The sequence below is a fragment of the Lissotriton helveticus genome, chromosome 11, assembly GCF_964261635.1.
Source record: "Lissotriton helveticus chromosome 11, aLisHel1.1, whole genome shotgun sequence".
Classification (NCBI taxonomy): Eukaryota; Metazoa; Chordata; class Amphibia; order Caudata; family Salamandridae; genus Lissotriton; species Lissotriton helveticus.
The window spans coordinates 681706640-681732857 of NC_136072.1; the positions used below are offsets into that span (position 1 = coordinate 681706640).

At 42.7% G+C, this 26218-nt stretch overlaps 1 protein-coding gene across 1 annotated transcript in view; it reads right to left on the bottom strand.

The window, feature by feature from the left end:
- The window catches only part of SLC4A5 (solute carrier family 4 member 5), a 659349-nt gene that overhangs the window by 254629 nt on the left and 378502 nt on the right, over positions 1-26218 (bottom strand). The window contains 2 exon segments of the mRNA XM_078665747.1: positions 5548-5748; positions 7040-7101. Of these exon segments, the coding sequence (XP_078521873.1) occupies positions 5548-5748; positions 7040-7101 (263 nt within the window).

The following is a 26218-nucleotide window of genomic DNA, read 5'->3' on the forward strand; positions in this document are numbered from 1 at the left end:
GGACTGACGCGCACCCGATCCCCAGAGCTCATTGATCGCCCAGGGGCTGCACAGTACCTCAGCACGTTTGACCTAACGTCTGGGTACTGGCAGATCACCTTGACCGATGGGGCAAAGGAGAGGTCAGCATTCTCCACACCAGATGGGCACTTTCAGTTCCGATTATGCCCTTTGAGATGAAGAATGCCCCTGCCACCTTCCAGAGGTTGGTCAACCAAAAGTGTTGGTTGGACTGGACGAGTTCAGTGCCGCCTACCTGATTGACATTGCAGTGTTCAGCACCAGTTGGGAAGAACATCTGCGCCGACTCTGGGAAGTGTTGATGGCGCTGCAGAAGGTAGGCCTCACGATCAAGGCGAGTAAGTGCCAGATCGGGCAGGGTTCCATGGTGTACTTGGGACACCAGGTTGGGAGTGGCCAGGTGGTGCCCCTACAGCCCAAGATTGACACCATCCTGGCTTGGGAGCTCCCCAAAACCCAAACAGAGGTGAGAGCCTTTTTAGGACTCACTGGGTATTACAGGAGGTTTGTCAAGGGTTATGGCAACATTGTTGCACCCTTGACAGAGCTGACTTCCAGGAAGCAGCCCAAGAAAGTGATTTGGACTGACACCTGTCAGAAAGCTTTTGAGGCCCTGGAAACTGCCATGTGCTAGGTGCCCATGCTCCTTGTACCCAACTTCTCCAGAGAGTTTATCGTTCAGACAGATGCTTTAGAGCATGGTGTGGGGGCTGTTTTGTCACAGATGAATGAGGAGGGCCTAGATCAACCTGTAGCCTTCAGGGCCGGACTGGGAACCGAAACCGGCCCTGGCAAAGTGCTCGGCCGGCCCCCCCTCCCCCCGGGGGGTTGGGGGGTGCGACCGCGCTCTTTGCTAGGGCCGGTTTTCGGCCGATTTTGTTACAGTGCCGTTTTTGCAGCTATGCTGCAAAAAACGACCCAGTAACAAAACCGGCCCCCTGGGGCCCAAAACCGGCCCCCACCCTCGCGGCCGACCGGGGGATTACCCGGTGCCTTCAACTGCCAGTCCGGGCCTGGTAGCCTTCATCAGTAGGAGGTTACTTCCATGGGAACAGAGGTGGAGTGCTATTGAACGTGAGACATTTGCATTTGCTCCTTTTGATGCTGACTCATTCAAGGTTTTGACTAGTACAGCTCACATGGTAATTGCTCATCGTCCGGGAAAGTCCATTTAGCAAGATTCTTCACATTTCAAGCACCTGCCTCGACCTTCACCAACTCCAGATGTCAGGAGTGAGACTTGTACACCTGAGAATCCAGAGAGCCCAATTACTGTCCTCATGCCTCTGTCACCAAAACCAGTTATGGACACTTCTCAGGTATCTCCACAGCCTCACATGACCAGATCTGGGCGATTATTTGAAGCACCAAAACAACTTATTGAAGAGCTGTAATGTATATATGTACTATTGGTAATTTTTATTTAACAAAGGGGGAGATGTATCTTACGAGTTAGAGATGACAGGACTCTTTTGGCTCCTGAGAGACTCCGTACAACAGTGAGGTAAGTGCATGGGGGTGGGTGATAGAATCCATGATGTATAATGTTCAGTTAAGTATGACAAGCTTAGGAATAAAGACGAGTAATACCAAGCTACATGTGTGAAAAGCTCACTTGCATATACCTGGGCTGGGGAGGACACTACAAGCAGATGTGGTGTCTTGTGAGCTACAGATGACAGTACCCTTTAGGTTTCTGATGGACTCCATAGAACATTGAAGTAAGTGCATAGGTGGTAGAATTCATGAGGTAGAATGTTCAGTTAAGGGTTTTCAAACTGAGAAATGAAGATGTGAAATACCAAGCTCGTTGTGTGGCGTGATCATTTGCATGTACCTGGGCTGGTGAGGAGACTACAACAGACAACGAGGGTAAGATTATATAAACCCCACAACCCAAAGAACCGAGCGTGCTCTCCCAGGGGGATTTTTAGCAAGGGTCCAGCAAACTGCTTGTGCATGTCAGCTCCACTTTAGCAAGTGCATGGCCTGTGAAGAAAGTGAAGGCCTTACAGAAAGTTTGTTTGTCGTCGGCTTCAATTTTGAAAGTAAAGTTGAGACAAGAGGTACTGCTCCACAACGCGGCCCAGACCACCATTCATACAGTACAACAGCACTAAAGGCCGTGATAGCGGATTGCAAGGAAGTGCTAAAAGCAGAAACCTTTCTGAAGCAAAGAAACACAGTGACAACCAGGTACGGAAAGTGCAATGAACGGCAACAGCCAGTTGCAAGAGAACGCTGCGACCAGAAGCAGGTAAACGAAGAGAAACATTAGGGGTGCCGATAACCAGATATAGATAATACGATCATCCTTACCAGAACCTCACTTAATCGAGCCATCTGACCTCTGTACCAGGTACAGAAACCTAAGCAGAAGCACAGGGGCTGTGCTTATGTGGCTGGTGAATTACATTGCACCAACTGAAAAGCCGCGAGTGGTGGTCGGAGTAGTGAAATCTTATGATGGCTCATGAAAAGAGCATCAAAATCGGTGCTGCTGCCTTATTAAGACCACCACCTCACTTTGATATCGTCATAAAGCAAAATATTGGCGATAGATGGACTGCCGGGGTCAAAACTTTCAATGATTTTATTGATGCTCTGGAAGAAGCAAATGGCAAAATGATAATTAAGTATCTAAGTATTAAGTATTTGTGGCCTTTGACTAAGCACTCCTTCTCCCCTTGTTGGGGAAAGATACAATATTTATACTCTGGAGTCTCAGCGCACCCGCCAAGGGAACCACTTACAGCTGAGGTATGGTATGGCACCCCTTGCCAAAGCACTCCCTCTCCCCTTTTTGGGGAAGGATCCAGTATGTAGGCCTTGGAGTCTCAGAGACCCCTCTGAGAGAGTCCACTACATAATGGGAGCCTCTCACAACAGAGACAGGGAAGTGATACCACTTCCCCTGGGATCACAGCTTACTGGACTTTGGACGTTGCTTTGACTCGCCTACCGGTTTGTGTCCCTGTCACCCTTCCCCTCCTCTTTCCATGCGTTGCCTCTCACCCTCCCCTCCTCTTTCCCGCGTTCATGATCTGTCTACTTCCCCTGCTCCTACCCCCCTCCCCTGAATCTCTCCCCTTGCCTGCTTTTCCCCTTACGTATTTTTGCTTATTGTTTACCTCAACCTTACAAGTAACTATGTTGCCATGCTCTTATTACTTTGTAACCTTCGTAATCAATGTAACTTGTAACTTTGACCTGATACTCATGTAAAGCGCTCTGATACCTCCGGGTCTAGCCAGCGCTATATAAAACCTTTAAAATAAAAAGAAAAAATAAATACATCTAAATAATTTAGCAGGAAGTAATTAAATACCACAATGTGATGAAGTGACGTACCATCAAATCAAAGAGGTGTTAAACACCAAGATCAATCCAATGCCAATTGTTGTCAATGAAAGGTTAATTTTCCGTCCGGAAAGGCAGAAAGCTGGTGAAACAATGGATGAGTTTTTAGAAAGGCTTGGTTCTCTAATCAAGCACTGCAAGTTCAGCGAGTTCTATGATGAAGAGGCCATGCGTCTCAGAGTAATAGATGGTTGTTGCTCCGATTCTTTCAGATGACGAAAGCTGAAAGAGACACTCAGCTTGGAGCAAGTCCTCATGGCTGCCAGAGTGGAAGAAAGAGCTGACAGTCAAGCAGTTAACATGAAAGCCGGAATAGCTCAAAATGAATCAGCACTGAGTATGAAAATTAAGTTGAAATGAAAGGTAGAAGGCCATAAAGCAATGTCTCCAAAGAAAAAGAAGTTGTGTTTTCGACGTGGATTTTCCTTTACACATGAAGGTAAATGTCCCGACATTGGAGAGATATGTAAGGGATGCAGAAAGGAAAATCATTTTGTAATGGCCTGCAAAGCGAGGGAAATATCAAGTGTGGCATCATGTCAAGAAAACAAAATGGAGGCAAGATCAAGTGCACCATGTTGAGGAAACAAAATGGGTGCCAGAAAGTTCAAGAGACGTCCCTAAAGGCAATGCAGTATCAGTTGATACATTATTTTCTCTAGGCGTGTGTTGCAGTACAAGTGAGCCACCATGTTTGATGCTAGACTTACTCAAAAGCTGGAATGGAGTGCATTTACTAGTTTTTTGGTGATCATTAGGGCTGCAATAACTTTAGGAGGGTAGATTGAGAATAGCAATGGTTTTACACTTTTGTGGGTGGATATTTTTATTAGCAAGTCCCTTACTAAAGCTCTCCAACTCTCCCTAAAGCCTTGTATAGTGTTACTGAAACCCCTCTCATTTAGTAGTATGTCTTCACTATTTTCGGTGCACTCCTCCGATCCCACCCACATTTGCTACAGAAACCATGCTGCTTATTTTCAACTCGATTGAGCCACGAGTGTGTCAATTTATTTGATGCATTGGCAGTGCAGGGTGCCTGCCCATTTTTACCAAGCCACGTAAAACCACCCTGAATGGCACCCCTTTCATGCATTCCTCTGTGTGAAAGGAGCATTTCATGGGTGTTGCTGTGGGTGTTCCCACACAACATCCATGAAACCTGGTGCATTCCCAGATTTACAAGGTTTTGTAAACCGAGGAATTCGTCAGATTTCTATGCCTTCCCAGGGGAGGTGTAAGTGAGGCACAACGAGGAGAAATACCTTTATTTGTCCTCGTTTTTCTTTACTCTATGAGTGCTGCATTCTTCAGAACACATAAATGAAGAAAACACCTCTCGTCATTGATTTGTGCAGGAAGGTGTCCCTTCCTGCACAAAAGCAATCACCCCTGCAATGCAGACACCCTTACACCATGGCGCCTGCATTGGCGCATGGCAGCCAATTGTGCACCAGCGCAGGGGAAAAGGACAGGAATGTTTCATATCTGGTACATACACCGCATTCCTGCACTTTTCTTTTGACGCACAACAGTGCAGCAGGAAGGCTTGCTGCGCTGCCTTGGGTCAAAATATTGTAAATGAGGCCCTTGGTGTGTGGAGATCTTTGCCAGAGATTCCTATACAGAAAATATAGGAGAGGCTGGCTTAGATCGCTGCACAAAGGTTTACAAATAACACTTAGTATGTGAGTAGTAATATTGTAGTACTAATTTATGTAATATCAAATGCAGTTTGTGAATTGGGCCGTTAATGTCTCTTTCATACGCCTATGACTTGGTTCGAATGAAGTCTTGAAGGTGTAATACTCTCTCTTTCCTAGTAATATGATTTTAAATACAATTAAATACTCAGTTTACAAATGGCTAACCAAGCGGGGAAATAAAAACACCCCAAACTATAGCATTATGAAGCTAGGACAGAGTTTCATAAATGTAAACCATCACTTGTCATTTGTTAAGATGTATTTTACATTAAATTGATCCAGATAAATTATAAGCCTGTAGAATCCGAAATTGTATAATTATTGGTTTATTCTGTACAGTTTATCTTGTGCAAATTCAGTGAAACGTGTTAAAAATAAAAAATGCACAAAACCCACCAAAGTTTTCTAGGTGAATACATTGCCTACAATATTTCTTGGTTTGTAGTGTTTATTTCCTTACCTTTGTGGGAAAGTAGCGACTGAATTTAAACTTTTTTAGTGTTATCGTCATGGAGTAAGTTCCAAAGAAGAGGATGAATGACATAAGCGCCAAATCCGGTACATATTTACATGAATTTCCAATGAGGCTTCCGCCATAGTTAAGACATTCCTTCATGCTCAGCTGGCTCCAGTCCAAAGCTGTTGTATTAACAGTGTTGTTCTTGGAATTACAAAATTTGAAAATGAAACAATATATCATTAGCCTTTCTAGTAAAATGTATTTGAAATCAAGTAGCGTTGATATTCATAGCTGCATAATCAAACTTTACTAAGATCAAAATCGGAATTAATCAAATACAATTTAAACACATCAAAGAATTTAACTAAGACACAGCTCAATGCTCATATGTAAATTCAGCCTTTCACATTTGTAGGGAATCTGAAATTGTGTGTTGCAGCTCTCACTTTTGTGGAGATTCTTTACACCCTATACTGCAGTTATGTGTGTTACAGTAAACTGAACTCTATATAGAGAATTACAAAAAAAATGCTTTCAGTTCTTCCTGCACATAAACAATTGCCCCTGCACCAAGGCACTCTTGCAAAATGGCGCTAGGGTACCTGTGCTGCAGCTAGGCAGCTTTTTTAGTGCCAGCGCTAGGGGTATCACAGGGGTGCGTCGCATTCTTGTGAATACGGCACATCCCTGTGTTTTGAAACGAATGTCGGAGTGAGGAGTTCCCAATTTTGATGTAACACAGCACTCAACCAGTTTCTTGTGAATATGCTCCCAGATATTTGTTGACGGTATTTTTTGGCACTGCCCCATCCCGTGTAAATATGGGGCAGCGTCAAAAAGCAATGGGTGCTGCGGCGGGAAGCCCACTGCAACACCCATTGCATGCCTTTTCACTCTAAGAGCTGCATGAAAGGGGGCATTATTTATAAGGCGGTGTTAAGCCACCTGGCCTAACGCTGCCTTGTAAATAAGGCAAAGGAGTTATAGCCACCAGAACGTCGGAAAAAGTGATGTTCTGGTGGCGTTAATTCCTTGTAAATATGCCCCGTAATATTTCTTTTTTTTCTAATGGTCTGCTGCAGCATACGTTTGAAAGGTTGAAAATGCCTCGTTCCCCCAGCAACGATGTGTACATTTGGAAAAACTGCTCTTCATTTCTTCTAAGTTGTATCCATTTAGAATGCTGCAGCTTTATTGTGTATCATTACTAAAGAATGTTTGTGTCAATTGCTTGCAGGCACTTGTACAAATATTAACATTCTTTCAGTACCACTCTATTGCTATGGAAACCTTATTCGTTGTCTGTTTTGCTTGTGATGTATTTTGATTGCCACAGACAATTCTTTTCTTAAGTATTCAGAATGTACAAGTATTAGTTTCACATCTTTAATGGAGGTAGAAATAACATAACTGCAATTTGGATTTTAGCTCTGGAATGGCTGATGAGTATTTTTTTACTACATTCATAATATGCATATACAAAGTTACTTACCAAAGAAATGTTAGTGTTGTTCGGTGGCAGAAGAGCTGAGGCATTGAAAAATGTTGTGTTCACTGTGGAAAATACATACTACAATAAATATGATGTAATACATACTTAATTCACTTAGATAATGTGGGCCCGATTCACAGAACTAACTTAAGACAAAATCCTAAACTTACTACCATTTTCGTATTCACAGAAGACACTTACTCATTTCGGTATTCACAGAAGTTAGGAGTCCTAACTTTTGGACTCCTAAATGCCTTCTGTGAATACCGAAAGTCTGAAAATTAGGATTTTTCTCAGTTTAGTAGTAGTAAAGTTAGGACTCCTAACTTTAGGACTCCTAAATGCCTTCTGTGAATACCGAAAGTCTTAAAATTAGGATTTTTCTCAATTTAGTAGTAGTAAAGTTAGGACTCCTAACTTTCGGACTCCTAAATGCCTTCTGTGAATACGGAAAGTCTTAAAATTAGGATTTTTCACAGTTTAGTAGTAGTAAAGTTGAGAAACATCCTAATTTTAAGACTTTTGCTATTCACAGAAGGCATTTAGGAGTCCGATAGTTAGGAGTCCTAACTTTACTACTACTAAATTGAGAAAAATCCTAATTTTAAGACTTTCGGTATTTACAGCAGGCATTTAGGAGTTCTAAAGTTAGGAGTCCTAACTTTACTACTACTAAACTGAGAAAAATCCTAACTTTAAGACTTTCGGTATTCACAGAAGGCATTTAGGAGTCCTAAAGTTAGAACTCCTAACTTCTGTGAATACCGAAATGAGTAAGTGCCTTCTGTGAATACCAAAATGAGTAAGTGCCTTCTGTGAATACCAAAATAGTAGTAAGTTTAGGATTTTGTCTTAAGTTAGTTCTGTGAATAGGACCCAGAATGTTTAAACAAAACATGGAACACACCAAGAGCAGTGGGATGGTGGGAACAGTAGTTCAAAGCTGTACATAAAACTTTGCCTCAAGGCATTTTAAGGATCATCTGTGAGGGCCCACTAGTGCCATGGACACTACGTGGCCCATTCTGAAATCTGCGCACAAAGTGGTGTGGTTAAAGTGCATTGGTAATTTGTGGTACTGTGGAGTGCAGGATTTTGTGGGATCGCTATTATTACACTACCCTGATATGAGCACCTAAAAATCGGGTATAACATGCTAATTGCAAATTTTTTCACATATTCTGATTATTGATTACCCGTAATGTGTGCGATTCGACATGACATTTTTTGGCAGGCTTTATCCTGTAACATTTTTGTGACAAGCAGCATAGGCTGTGTTAACTGCCAAAAAACATATATTCATGAATTGAATACAAAGTCTAATTTGCCAGGAAATTAGGATTTGAGAGTAGGTTACAATTAGGTCTTAGAACTACTAACAATGTGGCTATTACTATTGTAGAAATAGATTGGTGAATTAGGTAAGGTCTTTGCATCACCCAAGCTTATAGCTAAATTCTGCAGACAACTAAATACATGGAGCTCCAGCAATGCCTTAAGTCAGCGCCAAGAAACCAATTAGTGTATGCGCGCCTTATAAGAAATTTTAACATAACATTTGCATCACTGCTTCAGTTATGCCCAATTCCCAGCTGATCTTATGAGGATGCAATTGACTACGATTGTTTTGTTTCACTCTGACTGTTTTTCCTAAATCTGGAAGTAAAACATTACACTCACTCAAACATTAAGTAGGTATACTGCTACAAAAACAGATTTCCTTTCAAGCAAGGTATCAGAAATGCAATATCAACAGTGAAACAGTGACACCAGATTAACCTGAAGAAGCTGAAGAGTGAAGCCTATGTTCATTTGTCCCAACAGGAAGTAGTATAAAGGTGAGTGGCAAATGGGGGTACAAGTGGAGGGGAATGGGAAACCTCAGGGGCCCTATCATGAATAGGTTCACCTTTTTTTTTTGCCTTTGAGGTGTCTAAAGTTCACGTATTACTGGGAATGTCTCTTCATAAATGAACTTTAGAAAGCACAAGTTGGCGATCCCTGCTCGCTGTGTCCAACCTATGCTGTCTGGCTTTCATGCACTACCTTAGAGAAATTCTGATCTGCGCTGTGTAAAATAATAGACTAACTCAGAGAAACATTAGTTTAACCGAATTCACTTTACTCACTGCAGTCATAAAAACTATTTGCAGACATTTCACTGTGGGACAAACACTGACACACTCTTTACGCCAGTGTTTGACCAGCGGTGATTGTGGTTTGTTTTCTTTCTCCACAGTCCCCCCCCCCGGGTACCCCACATCCCTCCCCGCCCTACCCATGGGAATTTCGCCACTTCCTACCTGGAGGCCCATAGGAATGAATGTCAATTACCGAATCGGTAATTACCGATTCGGTAAAATAGGGAAAGAGTCAAGGGTGGCAGGGTGTCACTTTGACACCCTGTTGCACCCCTGAATAGTGCTTGTGTGCACATGTGGCACACATACATGCCCTAAGTGCATGTATGTCTGTCACATGGCACAGGTGTAAATGCACAGATTTGCATTTACAGAGGTATTCATTATTTACCACCAACTAATAGTTGGTGGTAAATAACGAATCCTTAAAGCACAGAAGCACTCTTCAAAGTGCCTCTTTACCGATTCGGTAAATACTGAATCGGCAAATGATGATTCAGTAAATACCGAATCGGTAAATACCGATTCGTTATTTACCGAATCCTCCCCTACATCCCCAATGCCCAATACCGGTCGGTAACAGCCGAAATTCGGTAATTTCGGCCGTTACCGACCGGTATTGGGCCACCTACATCTGGCCCCAATTTCCTTATGTGATTAAGAAGAAATATTATGGAAAAAGTGGTAATTTAGCATTGCTATTTGACTTCATTGAAGTGTGGCTTATGTTCGTTTTTGGTGCAAAACTTAAATGGAAGGTAGTAGATGTCTGAAAGTTTCAGTATATGTTCTTAACATAGTGTATAATGTTTGTGTCCTAAAGATTTGATATAATAATGTTTAAAATACATTTACATGGTTCTACTTCTAGGAAGGCCATAATTAAAGTGGAGCTTTTCTATGCAAGTTACTGTAAAACATTCATAAATGCTTTTAAATATTACTGTTACTAATTTTATTACATTTGTACCTAAGATTTAAACCCATTAAGATGTATTTTTCTTTAGACTGCACCATTGTACATCCTTGGGCAATGGACTTGATATGTTCTCAAATGTGGCATTATTTGTTCTTGATTCATATGACATTCTTCATATAACAAAGACAATTCTCTTTTTCCTTTGTGTATGAAGAGTGGGAAAGAGACATTTCTCTTACATTCGTAAACCGTTGTAACTCAATAAGCTATGTGACAACTAACCTGTAAAGATGCAAAGACATTAATTTTGCATGACTTACGTGGGAATTTTTGTTGGAGTAACAATGTGTGCCTGGAGAGACGATCATGTGATGACCAGACCACTGTGGACTTGCAGTGATGCCCTTTGATGACGAGTTTGAACTATTTAACCATGATGTACAGGAGGAGGAGAGCTTTTTGGCGGCATTTTCCCCAACATTTTACTGGTGCGGTCTTGCCCCATTTTGCCTTTTGCGCTTTTGAGGAAAGCCCAGGCTGCCCTTTGACATTCTTTCCTTGCCTCCTACCTGCCTTCCGACCCATTACTATAATGCCCTTGCTATTTGCTGATAAACTGGCTTCCTGGACGATTTGGAGCAGTTTGGTGAGATACCAGACATGGGGCTCATTAGGATCGCGGATTTCCCGCATCCTCTGGGCCGGCGGAAGCCACCGCCCGCCCGGAGGATGCGGGAAAACCGCCGCGGATGCTTTAGAGACCCACCGCCAAATTAGGATGGCTGGTGGGTCTTTGAATCTGTCCTCCGCTTTTCCGCCGCGGTCGCCTTCCGACCGCGGCGGAAAAGCATTAACATGATTATGATGGAGTAGAAAGTATGCTTTTCCACGGCGGCTTTTCCGCCGTGGAAAAGCATACGGACCTTCACTTCGGGGGCCCGTTGCGGGCCCCCTGGGTGAAGGGGGGGTGGGGGGTGCACATGGCGGGTACCTATGGTACCCCCCTGCATTTGCGTGCACAAAGCGGCAGGCACCGCGCTGTGCCTGCCGCTTTGTGCACGCAAATGCCGTGCATGCATTTTTAACATTGCGGCGGGTGCAGCTTGAAGCTGCACCCGCCGCAATGTTAAAAATAGAGGATGTGACCGCTACCCTGGCGGTCACATCCTAATCTGAATGGAGGGACCGCCGCTGCCCCTGCGGACGGTCCCTCCTACTCTATGGTGGCGGACGGACTCAGGTCTGTCCGCCATCATAATCGGCCCCTTAATCTTTCCTGATTTATGCTCCATTCCCTTTGCTAATCAAAGGACTTTGCCCCTAATGAACTTTAACTTGATATCCTTCATTCATGCTTAGAGAATCTACAAGGACAACTATTTTCTTTGATTGATGGTAGGGATTATATTGAATGATTGAAAGAAAACCGTCCTCTTATGGATTCTGTATTATTTTGAATGATTAGATATATGACTGAACTTTTAAAATGTTACTTAAATGTATGGATTTTGAATCTTTAATACAATAATCAAATATTCTAAAGTTGTCTGAGTCTCATTGTGTCTAAGGTTATTTTTAAAAAACCTGTACTAAAATCTAGATGCATAGCAGCGATAGTCATAAATTATTTACAGAACATCAGGTTCTTTTGCGCTCGTTTTGTGAAGCCACTGCTGAGCTCTTAGTTTGTAGGATTGTTGTTAGACTAAACTTCTTCAGGAAGTTTAATCTACCTACTGCCATACTTTATTTTTATAGTATGGTTTTGAGAGCGATTTATTTGAAATGGATTACCAAGTTGTGAGTTGGCTACCAATTAGGGTCCTCTTTATGTAGCTGACATTTGGAAATCCTGTCTCCTTACACCTCACTATGACAGAGAAAGATCCATTGGCGGACTCCATTGCCTCTAAGGTGAGGTATTGTGTTAGAGTGCAAATCCTACTCCATGGGCCCAGTAGGAAAGCTGAGGTTAAAAAGCTTCCTACGCTTGCACTAGTGAGCTGCATACATTTGGACAACTTGGAGTTAGATGAGGTATGGGTTGGTCAGGCCTGCTGAGTACAGTAATCCACATCAGGTCTATCAGTTACAGTACTTCAGATCACTGACCACAATAAAAATCACAATTGGCCTTTCTGAGAGAATGTGAGAATAGGTGGATCTTTCTCAGGACTTTCAGTTAATTGCTGTTTTTCATGACAGATCAGGAATGTGTATGATCATGTGATGATGCCCATCAAGATCAAAGATTACAGTACGGTTTCTGACTACACCGTTCAGAGAGGCAAATTACAGAAGCACATAAGAGGAGGAGAGGTTGAGTCATTAAAAATAAAAGGATCTTTTGCTTGCGAGACATTGAGGCAACCCTGTATACTGATGTATTTGTCTGTATGAAACAATACAAAGGAGAGTTTTGTACACACACAGTATGTTCATAATATGGAATAGTTTAAATAATTTGTGTTCTTAATCATCATTATTGAGAGATGCTTAGAAGTTCACAATTCATTTAGCAAACACTTCAGTGTTTGTCTACTAGCCTCTAGATTGATGCAGCAAGAATTGCATGCTCATGAATTAGGATGATCAAACTAAGCTTGCTTCTTTATGAGTATTAGGTTGACATTACTATTTATTTCAAGCAACCACATTATCAGTTTCATGTGAAGGTCAATCAATGGCAGCCTTCAACTATAATCAAATTACTCAAAAGTGAAAGAAATAAAAAGTGATCTACCTTAAAATATCACATTATTCTAGTGTATCAAAGAATCTCCTAAGCATTTACTGAACATTTACACAACAGAACTCTACCATTTTGGCTGCCGTCTGCTCTTGCATAGATTGGTCAGTTGAGGCACTTTGTGTCTCTACACAAAAATATCCAAGAATTTTTAGATTGAGAAGCTGTGAGGGGAAATTAGGAGCACAATGAGAGATGATAGTGGAACTAGCTTTCATTAGTATATATTAGGGATTCTCAAAATTTCCCTTAATACTTTAGCAAACATCTTCATTAGGAAACCATTGCCACCTACTGATACCTCATCACAGGTTGCCTTTCTACTGGGCTCATCTAATTCAGATGTTTTACTGATTTTCTCAGAAAATTACTATTATTAATGGCGTTAGAAGATGTGTGCAGGGCCTCCTTTATAAAATGTCATGCAACCTTAAAAGTATTGTGTGGCCTGCAGTTTGCCAGATCCTTAGACTAGCAACCTTGTGAAATATTTTCTAAAATCCAATTGCACTTCACAGATTGCAATGGTTGCAAGGTTACACGACAAAATAACGAAGTGGACAGTTTTAGCAGCCCTCTGCAAAAGCGGGAAATCATTCCCGCTGCTGAAAATGACTGCCAGGGGAGTGGGTGGACTATTGTTGGTTGGTTTCAGAACCCTTCTATGTTGCAGGCCTACACACACACACACAGCCAAGGTATTGCCATGTGCACTTCTTCTGATTCTCCCACCTCCACTTCCATCACCCAAACTCTGGACAGTGTTTGCCAGCTAGCCCCTCCCCCTGATACTATGCCCATTGCTGTATTTTCTAACACTGCACTTCTTAACTGCGCTGGGATGGGTTGCAGTGCATGTTTTCTTTTTTTGGAGCAGCGCGTCCTACATACGGTATATCTTCCTTCAGGAATTCCAACATAAAGCTGGCCAAGAAGCTTTTAATTATACTCAAAGCCATCTGCATTCAGGAAACTGATTATTCAAAGCAAACCAAAGTTCCAGCAATAGGTCCGACTATAAGTGTGTAGCTAGAATAATACATACATTTAAAAAATAAATCAGTAAACAGTCTTTCATAGGAAAGTATGGTAGGGAAGTATTGTGGATTGAAAAATTAGAAACAGTCAGCCTGAAGGGTCTTAATGAGAAACTGGGCTTGAGTAGTTTTCCAATATTGACTTGTTAGATTTGGTCTTCAGGCAACTACAATGGACACTGTAGATTGACTAGGTTGTCCTTTACTGCATGAACTACAATCTGCAAAGGACACTTTGGATAGCTAGAGAGAAAAGAGAAGAAATCACCATCACCAAAGTGGGTAAGTTAAGATGTGCACGTACACAGGGGATGCAAAATCGGTTTGGCGCCCAAACTAAGTGAGCTTTCTTTGTTCACTAGACATTAACAAAGGAAATGTCTACTTAGTTTATTGTCATTTTGTAATATAGAAAAAGAATGCAACTGTTGAAGAGTACATCTCGAAAGTTGTGGACAAGAAAATATAAGGAATACATAGATATGATTTGGAATAATATTTGAAGAAAAACATTACAACAGATGAACTAGTACATTGAATATCATACTGTTGAATAAAGTTTGTGAATGCTTTGGCGGAAGACTGTGGCATGGTGGGCCAGCAGTTGCCTACACAATACTTATTTCTTAAGGATGTCTAGATGGGTGGTGAACATCTGTGCTACTCACAACACAGGCCAAATGCGTATACTGATGATTAGAAACATAAATCACAGATATGTATCTGCACTGTGCAAATGAGGTGTGCCCATCAATATTTGCACAGTTTCACATTGTTCCTGCATTCATAGATATAATTTTGTATAAGGACTTGCTCAGCCATAAAACAACATCATCCTGTTCCTTTCTTGAAGATGATTTATCTTATCTTTGTGTTGCTAACAAATTTGCATTTTCATACTATTTAGTTCCTCAAATAAGACAATAAAATCTTAAACATAAAATCAGGTTTTGACATAGGAGACAACATTGCCTTTTCGTTGGAGTCTGTAAAATCTAAGTAAACCCTTTCAAAAGTATTGTGTTTAAAACAACATGTGATTAAATGTTCTTCATATGCACAATCATTTTAATACAGTACAGATATAGCACACTTTCCCAATTAACGAGCAATACAGCATGCATAAAGGAAAGATAAAGCGTGGGTAAAGTTAAGCATGACAAATATGATATCAACTCATCGGAAACAATTTGGAGATATATGAAATAATACTCACTTGAAGTTCGAAACAGCCAAACGGATGTGTGCAGCAAAGACAGATATGATACAAATCAGTTTCCATTGCCAAAATGCAAATATTTTCAAATGTAAAAATACCAATGTTAAGAAATTTTCTAAATATGAAAAAACATGCTCTTTTGTGATCTGGTGCTGTCCAAAGGAGTCCAAAACTGTTGTTTGAAATGTAGGAAAATGTTATATTCCCCAGTGAACAATAGTGCCTATGAAAACTCTGTATTTAAGTATATGGCACATGAATAGATATCAAGTACAGTGGCACTTCGTGAGAGTCCTTGATTTTGACAATGATTGTAATACAACTACTACTTATTTTCGTAAAAAACGGTTTAAAGGATAAACTGATACACTGTAATATAATTATAAATAAAAAAAGGAAAGAGTGGGGGAACGTCTCTGATCAGAGAAGTAGACTGGATGTCCTCCCCAAGCAAAACTTTTAGACAAAGTGCAATCCTGTTTGTTAGAAATTGGAGCCATTGTCATTGTGAGAAGTTAGGGACAGTAATTTCCCTCATGATGGTATGCCGTCACCCATCTATTGTGGCATGGTTCAATAGTACGTTCCCCATCTAGGGAGAATCTTTTGTGCTATTCCTTATAGCGGGGAATGAACTACAGTGCTGGGTTGTCTGTGTAGAGAGAAACCGCGGTGCATCCAAATTGTGTGTTGGAGTGGGCTACCACTCTGGTATCAAATCATTTTGTGCCTTCTCAGCCTCTCGTCCACAAGATCACACTTGGTAGACAGATCTGGAACACGGACCCTGTTTGTTGAGGGGTTTACAATGTTTTAGGACCCTTAAAGATATGATAGTTTCATCAGGTTTCCCCACAACACCAAAAAGGAGGAGTCACAACTGCTCCTATGAATGGACCAATAACTTGTTAGTGTGCAGGATAGAAATACATCAATGTAATTTCTAATGGCTGATTCCATGTCTTACTATTTGTTGATGCCAATACGTGCATCTTCGCAGCACCATTGCCATTATTCAAAAATGTGTTCACTTTTCTGTGTCTTTTATGGTGTCATGATCACAATTGTTCATTTAAACAGTAGCGGGTACATGGCTTGGGTGTCATGGGCATGCTGAGAACTTGCATTTATGTAAAAAACGTATATGTACACATCCGCATATGACTTTCACACACATAGTTATTTAGATTCATATGCATGCACATGCGCACTTCTAGGTGTAGTGTCCAGGCAGAAAGTTATTGGAAATAAGTTCTATGCCGATGATGAGATGCTACTTACTCTACAAGCCTGATGGCCAGACCAGGCCAGCCCCAGGGATACAGGGTAGGCAGATTGGATTGCTTAAATAGACAGATGTGCAGGCAAATCAAACTAACTGAATACACCGCTTTAGTGCTGTTTGATTGGACCCCAAGCTGCATGAGCATGTCAACGTCTAATCATAAAGAGAAGTGAACTTTACCTCTACAGTAATACCTCCCACTAGCACTGCCAGGTTCTGTCATGAGTGAGAAAGTGAAGTGCTTCCTTAAAGTAATGTCTTTCCATTGGCATATCATGGTTTCCACATCAACATTGGAGGTGTTTTGCATAAATGTGCAGCCTACATACCGATGCTCAATAACATCTTTTGTTTGTGGACATATGATCCTGCTCTGCCTGTTTATTCTTTCTGTATAATTGAGTATGTGACAGAAAGGAGACAAAAATAGCCCTAGCACCCCACACCCATTAAGGTATTTGTGCCTGCTTGATGTCCAAACATCACTTTATTGATACTGTACCCTGCATAATAATTTTTGGGCACAGAAGCAATCAAATTTGGTAAAAATAGAACTGTTGGGAATCTATGAGTTGAGATGAGAAAGTAGAGCTGGGGTTCCATCCAATCATATTTGAAAAGTTTTTTTTTTCTCACATTGAAAGGGATTCCGAGTATCCCAAATCCCAATCTGAATATCCTCATCTAATATATTGTTAAGGTCAAAAGGGCGAATGTATACAAGAGTGTTGTGGTTTGTAATGTGATTTAAAGTGCAGTCACTGAAACTGTTTTCCATTCAAAGACATCAGTAAGTCCAAGCTGGTGGGTTTTCAAACCGAATACCCACGTGGTACTATATCCATGTCACTGAATGTATTGGATAAGGAGTCTACTTGAAGTCTTCGGGGTATGGTGTGTCTCTGAGAAATGTGATATCAATGTCATAGTATACTTTTTGCAGTGGATAATGCTCTAATGCTCTAGCATGTGCTGTCTAACTTTGTGAGTTGTCATGTACACTTATTGGGGTTTGCATAGGCAAATGGGAATGTATATTACTTGAACTGTATTACAATTGTAAAACCTGCTTTGTTCCCAAGGGTCTCATGCACAAGTCTATTGCTTTAGTGTGTTCAGTCTAAGCATACACAGAACAATTCCTTCAGAGCTAACATCTACAGGCTCAACACCGCACCACTGTGCTTCAAAACTGATCTACATGTTGCACCCAAATTTTGGTGTCAAAACCTTATAAATACAGGGGTTTGCCACCATTTCAAATACATATGATTTTCAATCAAGTGTTTGATGATTGATATTGAGGTAATGGCTGTGGCACTACTTAATTATATTATTTTAGACCCAGGTTTAAGTTGAAGTAACCATGTATCCTACATAGATAGGTAGACAGCCAAATAAAAGCATTTTGTATTAAAATACATTTAAATCATTTGTGTTTAAGGTCATTCTATGACAACAGCGGAACGGAATCTGAACAATGTTTTCAGGAGAGCACACTTTATCAAAGGAAATACTTATATGTACAATGTCAGAACATAAATACATAGATTCTAAAAGGGCCAGTAATGTGGGTATATCCTCACTGGTAGCCATTTCTGCTATAATTAGAAAACCAAAAATGCTGAAAGGATTTTCAAAGCTCCAGGAAAAAACAAAATTTGCCTGCTGGAGCACTACACATGCAGTTAAAAACGGTACTTTTGCTGGCATTATCCAATAGTTTGGTGCCACCACTAGGCTACTGCCTTATTTTGCCTTATCGAAGCACCAGTCTAGAAGAAACCAGCTTCATAATTTAGGGAATGACGAGAGAAAACATTATTTCATCTCTCATGCCACAGAGTTCAGATTATATATGACCAAGGAACTATTTTTACAAGAACATTAAGATTTTTACATCTTAGCAAGTAAAGTAAAGTAAAGTCCACATTTGTAAAGCGCACAATCACCCGTAAGGGTCTCTAGGCGCTGGGGGCCGTCGGGAAGATTAAGCAAGCTATTGCCCAGAGTCACATGGTGCTGGGCTAACCTGCCGCCGGAGCCGGGGATCGAACCGTGGTCCCCAGATTCCAGCGTCAGTCGCCCTGGCCGCAGCGCCACACCTCTTCCAGCAAGAAGAGCCTGGGCCTCCTCAACCACCATGAAAACCTGAAATTGACCATTTACCAGGACCTTCAGCTTAGACTGCTGAACTAAGGAGGCTTGCACCCCCAAAAGATGACATTTTCAAATCAGTCCTTGAAAGGATTTTCGACGTCGGGCAGCCGTGTGTGATAAATCTGAAAATACCCTCATATGGACATTATCCGCCAGAAGAAACAACTTTTAATCAGTTGATGCCATTAGGATCTGCTCTTTAATCCTAGAGTCTAAAAACAGAGCAAGATTGTCACTGCATATTTCATATTCGCTGTGTGATAAGTTGGGACCTTATGCGCCCTCATGCTTTTTAAATCGCTGTAGCCCCTGGTAGAATATGTTTTCTGATCAGAGAATCCATCAGCTGAGATGTATTCTGATGAGCCCCTGGTGACTCACTACCCTCTGAAATGGCAGTAAACCAGAGATTCAAGTGCCTTGGATGATTCTAACGTCTTCAAGCATTTTTCTAGCTGGCAAATTTTCTATTACTCAACAGGACCTCTTTATTAAAAGACACTACTCTGTCTTCTAGGCCAGAAATTCTATGTTCTGCCTTTTGTAGTATTTGCAGTACTTGTTCTAGACTCTACCCAATCTTAATCAATCTTAGATTCAGCATTTCTATTTCACCGGCCTGCTGTTGTTTTAATTCCTGATTTCTGTTAATATTGTCTCAAACCAGGATTTTAACATCTTAGGCTGTAGAGCCGATGCCCTATCATTGCATTTGTTGCTGCAAACAGAGGACATAGTCGGAGGTAGCAAGCCTCCTTGATCCTCATTACCCAGAGAATTTTCTCCCAGTTTTACACTGTCGAACTTGATTACCCTTTCTCTTGGGTGGGCCGGCATTTGGCTGACAGTGTCCCCCACTTGGAAATCTTCCTCGGTTGTCTCTCTGTTCAGCATTTATTTTTGTACTTTGTTCCCCTTTCTTATGTTGCTGACTGGTTTTCTTTTTTCTAACCAACGGGCTAGTTACTGTTTACTGATACACAGGGTAATCTTTGACCTTGGCTGGCAAGCTTGGACTAAGAACAGAGTTGGGGCATAGAGCTCCGTCTTCACTTATCTGCCGTGTTCCTGAAGGCATTTCATTGTGGCCTTCCATCTGGCCAGAATTAGGCTGGGTTGCTGCATAAGGGCTAGCAGAGGGGAAGCTTAGCGTGGCATCAGAGTCAGACGGATCTGGCTGATCTTGATTAGTCTCGTAGCTGGTGGATGGGTGTTTTTCTACCATTTCAGTGCACTCCTTCTGATCAACCTTTTTCTGTGCCATTGCGGCCAAGTAACCTTGTATCAGCTGTTGCTTTGCTTTCTGGGCTGTTGGTGTATCTTGAGCTGTGCCTACTACCTTTGTATGGAGTTGCCTCATATTAAACTCTGCTCAAGTGCTCAAATCAAAACCCCACTAAATCCCTTGGATGGAGCCCTCTGCCACGACTCTTCGTGTCTGATGCTCGCTTACCTCGGGATGCTGGGGGTTTAGCACCCCACAGCTTCTCCTTCCTCGTGACTGAAAGGCTGTTTTTCTCCACTGGTGCCTTCACGAGTCCAGTTTGCCCCTGCATTTACTCCTCCATGCTGAACCCAACGCCGCTATGCCGGCCCACCAGTATTCCCAGCAATCCCAAATCACCAGGGCATTAGCCACCATGCTCCTTTTGCAAGGCGGTTTCGTCCGATCAGCAACAGGCGAGCATGAGCACAATGCTCATAAGGGGGAGGGGTCAAGAACGAGTGAGCACTTAGTAGCATGTCATGTGGGCTCTGTCTGTAGGTCATCTCCCCCTCTGTGATATAGAAGTAAAAGGCATACCAAAAACACCTCAGAGATTACCTGAAAGTGAAAGAGCACACTATACAGTATTACCATTTAAACTTCTGGCAACACTGCAGATTTTAAATTGCTGAGCTAAAACATTATCTGGTAAGCTGATTATCAGACACATTTTCCACTGTTCAAGCTTAATGAGGGGCCATGGAGGAGCACACATTAAGTTGACGTATTTCACAGAGTAGAAGGGGATGGTAGAAAGACACGACTGCCCAATGGGGCTCCCCACAAATGGAAATCGACCTTCAAACAGATGCCAATCTCAGGGACGTATCTTAGTCAATAATGTTAGAGGAGGGTGAGTCTGAGATTTCCCAACAAAGAACGTGGTGTACCAAATTAAAAAGGACAGATGGAGATTGTGAGAGCAGAGGTGAGGCTCTGGGCAGCTTTAATATATACTTAGAGACATAAGACAGAACACAAGTTAACACAGCAACTATTACCGGTGGGAGACGGTGGCAGTGTCTCCATACCGCTAGCGCGCTGCCTGGTATCACGCACTTCCTGAGACCAACTTGGCAATATTGAGCTGCATTGTATTTTTTAAACCTTCATGTGCTTTTAAACTTACACGTGCACTTTTAGCACTAATCCCATTTAATACTTGTTTTAAAGTTTTATTTCTCACCGGAGTGCTGGTCTCGATCATTCTTCCTGCCCGCCTCGTTCCGACTCGGTAATTCGTTACCGTTGTGCGGAGGGCGGACAGGTGAGGGCCAGGCACTTCCGGGAGCGGTTAGCGCTCTAGCGGTTTCTGGGGGCTATTTAGGCGGAGATTTTTGAAAGCGCAGCTGCGGTGGGAGACGGTGGCAGTGTCTCCATACCGCTAGCGCGCTGCCTGGTATCACGCACTTCCTGAGACCAACTTGGCAATATTGAGCTGCATTGTATTTTTTAAACCTTCATGTGCTTTTAAACTTACACGTGCACTTTTAGCACTAATCCCATTTAATACTTGTTTTAAAGTTTTATTTCTCACCGGAGTGCTGGTCTCGATCATTCTTCCTGCCCGCCTCGTTCCGACTCGGTAATTCGTTACCGTTGTGCGGAGGGCGGACAGGTGAGGGCCAGGCACTTCCGGGAGCGGTTAGCGCTCTAGCGGTTTCTGGGGGCTATTTAGCCCCCGCCTCCTCGGAGGCGCGCAGCGGTTGCGCGCAGCCTCAGACCAGCCAAAGAGCTGCCCGTCTGCGCCCGTCCGCGACAGGACGGGGCCAGGGGCTCTATTATGCCGCCCTATTCCAAATGCATCAGGTATGAGGCATCTGCTTTACTGAATCTTAGAAAATCTGTTATTCCCTGCCACCTAAGAGATAACTGGCCATGTCCTGAAGGACCCTTTTCTTGTCTAAACTGTCAATTTAGCACCATTACTTTCCCAAAGTTGAACAAATCCCATATGCTGACTGACAATCTGCATTGCATTTTAATAAATGCCCGATCGATGCCGAAGCACCAATTTGCCATCTGGGATCTGATTGATACTATAACCCCAGATATCTGCTACATCACCGAGACTTGGCTAAAGCCTCACACTGTATCTGCCATTGCCCTAGGAGTGCCAAAAGGCTATAAACTTCATAATGCAGACCGCCCCGACAAAGTAGGTGGCGGAATTGCCATAGTCTATAAAGAAGACCTCAAACTAGATATTCTAGAAAGAAAATGTTGTGCACAACTGGAAATAATGATTTACAGAATCACTTTCCCTAATAGAAAGACCTGTAAGGGAGCTCTTCTTTACCGTCCACCTGTACCATGCCCCAGGTTCTCTCTCTCCCTCCTGGAAATACTTGGCCCACATATACGAGCTAAGGAAGACTTCCTACTCTTAGGGGATTTTAATGTTCACACTGATCAGCCTGAACTGTCAGACACTAGGAGTCTAGCTGATGACTTAGCGACTATTGGCCTCACGCAAAAAAATGAGGGCCCCACACATGAAGGTGGACATTGTATTGATTTGATACACACTAATTTTGATAACATATCATGTAAAACACCGGTACAATTAGAGTGGACTGATCACTTTTTATTGGAATTTAATATATTCCAAATCAACAAAGGATCTCATAAGAAATCCCTACCCCCTGTTATACGTAGACAATGGCACAAGCTCACACTGGAGGCACTTCAAAATGCCTGGGAAAAACCTGACATTAAGGATATAGATGATGTGGAACATAGTTTAATAACATTCCAAAATTCACTTACCACTGCCATAGATAAAATTGCCCCCCTGAAAACATTCAAACAATTCCCCGTAGCCAGACAGGAGAAGTGGTACACAGAGGCTCTCAGAACGGAGAAACAAGAATGTAGGAGGATAGAAAAGAGGTGGAGAAAATGTCATTCGGAAGATAATAAGAAGGCCCACCGGGCAGCACAAGCTAATTATTATAAACATGTTAAAGCCGCCCACAAAAATTGCATAACGCAACAACTCACACAAGCTGGTAATTCTCCTAAAGAATTATATCGGATCCTTGAGACATTCGTCAAGCCAACTGCTAGTGTAGGCTTAGATGATTTTTCTCAAAGTCTGTGTGAGGAGGTCTCTCTATATTTCGAAAATAAAATTGACTCCATTTATGACAAGATTTTGGTGTCCCAAACAGAAAGAGGTACCTTGAATACACCTCTCCCCAATAAGAACGCCAATTTCTCTCTGACCACCTTCCCTCCCATTAAAAGTGAAGAACTTGAAACACTAATGACCCATGTAAAATCTGGGTCTCCAGAAGATCTGATTCCTGCCAAAATTTTAGTCCCCCTGAGTCCCCTGCTGGGCCCCTATATTCAAGAGGTTATAAATCAGTCCCTAAAGAAGGGAAACGTGCCCACTGTGTGGAAGAGAGCGGTGGTGAACCCCATCCGCAAGAATGCTGTTCTCCCGTGGTCGGAACTTTCCAACCTCCGACCCATCTCCCTCTTACCCTATTTTGGTAAGCTTGCAGAGAAACACGTCAACGCACACCTGTCCATCTACATCGAGGCAGCGGGCGGCCTAGACCACTCTCAATCTGGTTTTAGGCCTAACCATAGCACAGAGTCAGCTCTCCTGTCAGTGACTGATACTATCAGGATGTCACTTGATGGGGGGAGCTCAGTGATTCTGGTGCTATTGGATTTGTCTGCTGCCTTCGACACGGTGTCGCATGACATCCTTCTCGGCCGGTTGAGGGAGGTGGGAATAAAAGGGGCTGCCATGGCATGGTTAGAAAGCTTTCTTGCGGACCGCCAACAAGGTGTCAAATTAGGCTCCTACAATTCCATCTGTAGGAAGCTGACCAAGGGTGTGCCACAGGGCTCTTGCTTGAGCCCCACGTTATTTAACGTATACGTGGCCCCCTTGGCAGACATCATAAGATCCTACGGGTTCACCCCAATCTCCTATGCTGATGACACCCAGCTGCTGTTTCCCTTCCAAACTCTTACACCAACGGTTATAAAATCTTTCCAAAATGGTATGCGAGCCGTGGCAGATTGGATGGCCCACAACTTCCTCCAATGCAACGTGACCAAGACTGAAGTCATGTTGTTTGGAGGGGCCACTCTGCTATGGTCTCCCGAATGGTGGCCATCTGAGCTAGGACCTGTTCCGGCACCAAAGCAGACCGTAAAAAATCTGGGAGTGCGTCTAGATCAAGCATTGATCTTAAAAGACCACGTCAATCAAGTCACGGGAACTTGTTTCCGAGTGATAGGGTTGCTTCGACGCATATTCCCCTTCCTACCTGACATCCATAGGAAGACGCTGGTACAAGCATTGGTCATCGGTCGGATGGACTATTGCAATGGACTGCTTATTTCTGCCAACCAAGAACAGCTGGGTAGGCTGCAGGTGGTACAGAATACCGCGGCAAGACTCATTTTGAATGCTTTGCCCCGTACTCCCTCACGCCCTCTCCTCTCTTCTCTTCACTGGCTACCGGTGAAACAGCGCATTGACTTCAAAGTATGTTGTATAATGCACAAATGTATCTACGGATCCGGCCCTCAATATCTAAGAGACATATTTGTCCCCTACTTACCAAGACGTGCTCTACGTTCCAGTAGCACTATGCTGCTTCAGGTCCCTAGGGTGACGAGAGCAAGACAGGGAGGGCGGGCCATCTCTCTTAAAGGCCCGATGCTTTGGAATTCTCTGCCCCCATTGCTGAGACACACCTCCAACCATTTGTCCTTTAGAAGGAAGTTAAAAACATACCTTTTTTCCCAAGACTAATGTTTTCCCCCGCAATCGCAGCAGTCTTATGTCCTTGGTAGTTCCATGATACCTGTTCAGAAGCTACGCGCGGAGATACCCCTTCGGGGCTGATTCAGGCGCGAAATAAGCATATAAATAAATAAAATAAATACCTGAATTGGAGTAACCCTGGGCTTAGTTCTCGTAGTAGCGCTACGCGTAGCTATGTGAAGTGCACTTCGCACTACGCAAGCTACGCGTAGCTACGCAAACTGCATAGTGCAGTAGGGAAAATGTTGTTCGCACTGATTGCACAGTACCGGATGCTTGTCCGCACTGTGCAATCATTGCAAACGGCATCTTGCACAGAGCAAGCGGTCGTTTTCTACCTCTCGAGTAGATTTGTAATTGAGCGGCAGCTTTCTCAACGCGGACTGGTAGTTTCTCATCACGTTCGATTGCGAGCACATGCGACCACTCGTAATGAGACACCTGACCTACCTGCGTTGACAATCTCACCGGGAGGTTTATTTTCCACGTTCGCGATCGGCAACTTGATGTTGCTGATCGCGAACGCGGAAAAAGTCTCGCCGGGATGTTGATTTTGCTTGCTCACGGTCGCCAACTTGACGTTGAGGACTGCGAACAACCAAAAAATACCTGCTATGTGTTTTTGTACTGTGCTACGTGAAATTCGCGTAGCGCGTAGTAGTGCAAACTACGCACGCTCCGCGAGCGTAGCATAGTCCTACCCCCAGGGTTAAATTGGAGTCATTTTGTATGCAAGATTGTGCCCGCAGTTTAGTGTAAAGTGTACTGTTGGTGTAGGAAATAACATGAGTTTAGCTTGATCTGGATGTGTCTCTGAGGTGGGAAACACTTAGCCTGTTGGATGGTTTGGAACAGTTTTGTGGGCACGATGGTGCCAGGAATTATGGTGAAAGTTTATTTTTGGTGCAGTACAGCTGTTCTGCCTATGAAGATCTACAGTATGTACGTTTGATCTGAGGGAGAGAATCATAAGGAGAAAAAATGCAGTCTCCATAGTCTCAAATGCATAAATCCCACATCAGTCGTTTGGTTAGATAAAGACATTGATTAAATAAATAACCTGAAATTGGTACTTACTTTTGATTATTGTTCAAGAAAAGGAAACCAGACATGCAGCCCCAACATGCCAGGTAAACCCCTTACTCTCAATGAACAGGGTTGCTCCATAACTCCTTATCCCTCCCATGTCCAGAGCACTGCTGGTAATGTTCCAGGGAGGCTATGCTGTACAAAAATGGTGCATATAGAGATTGTAGAGATTTGGGCTTAACAGTGCAAGGGAGGAACTGTGAGAGATTGTCATGCTGAATTGATTGCATTTCACTCTCATGACGATAGCCCACCAAAACTCACAATGGTCGTGGGAGTTCACTAACCTAATGGAATTTCAACGTCAAGCTGCCACCTCACAGTGAAGAGTAGAGGTTTGCGTGAGAAATTAGCACCACAATATGGAGAATGCCGATATCCAGCATTAGGTCTGTGTGTAACAGCTCATATAGCCTCTTACTTATTGATGATTCAGAAACTATACTTTTTTTAAAGCGCACATATGTAGCAACCATACTGGAAGACTGCCATTTTTGGAGATATCCTACTATTTTCAG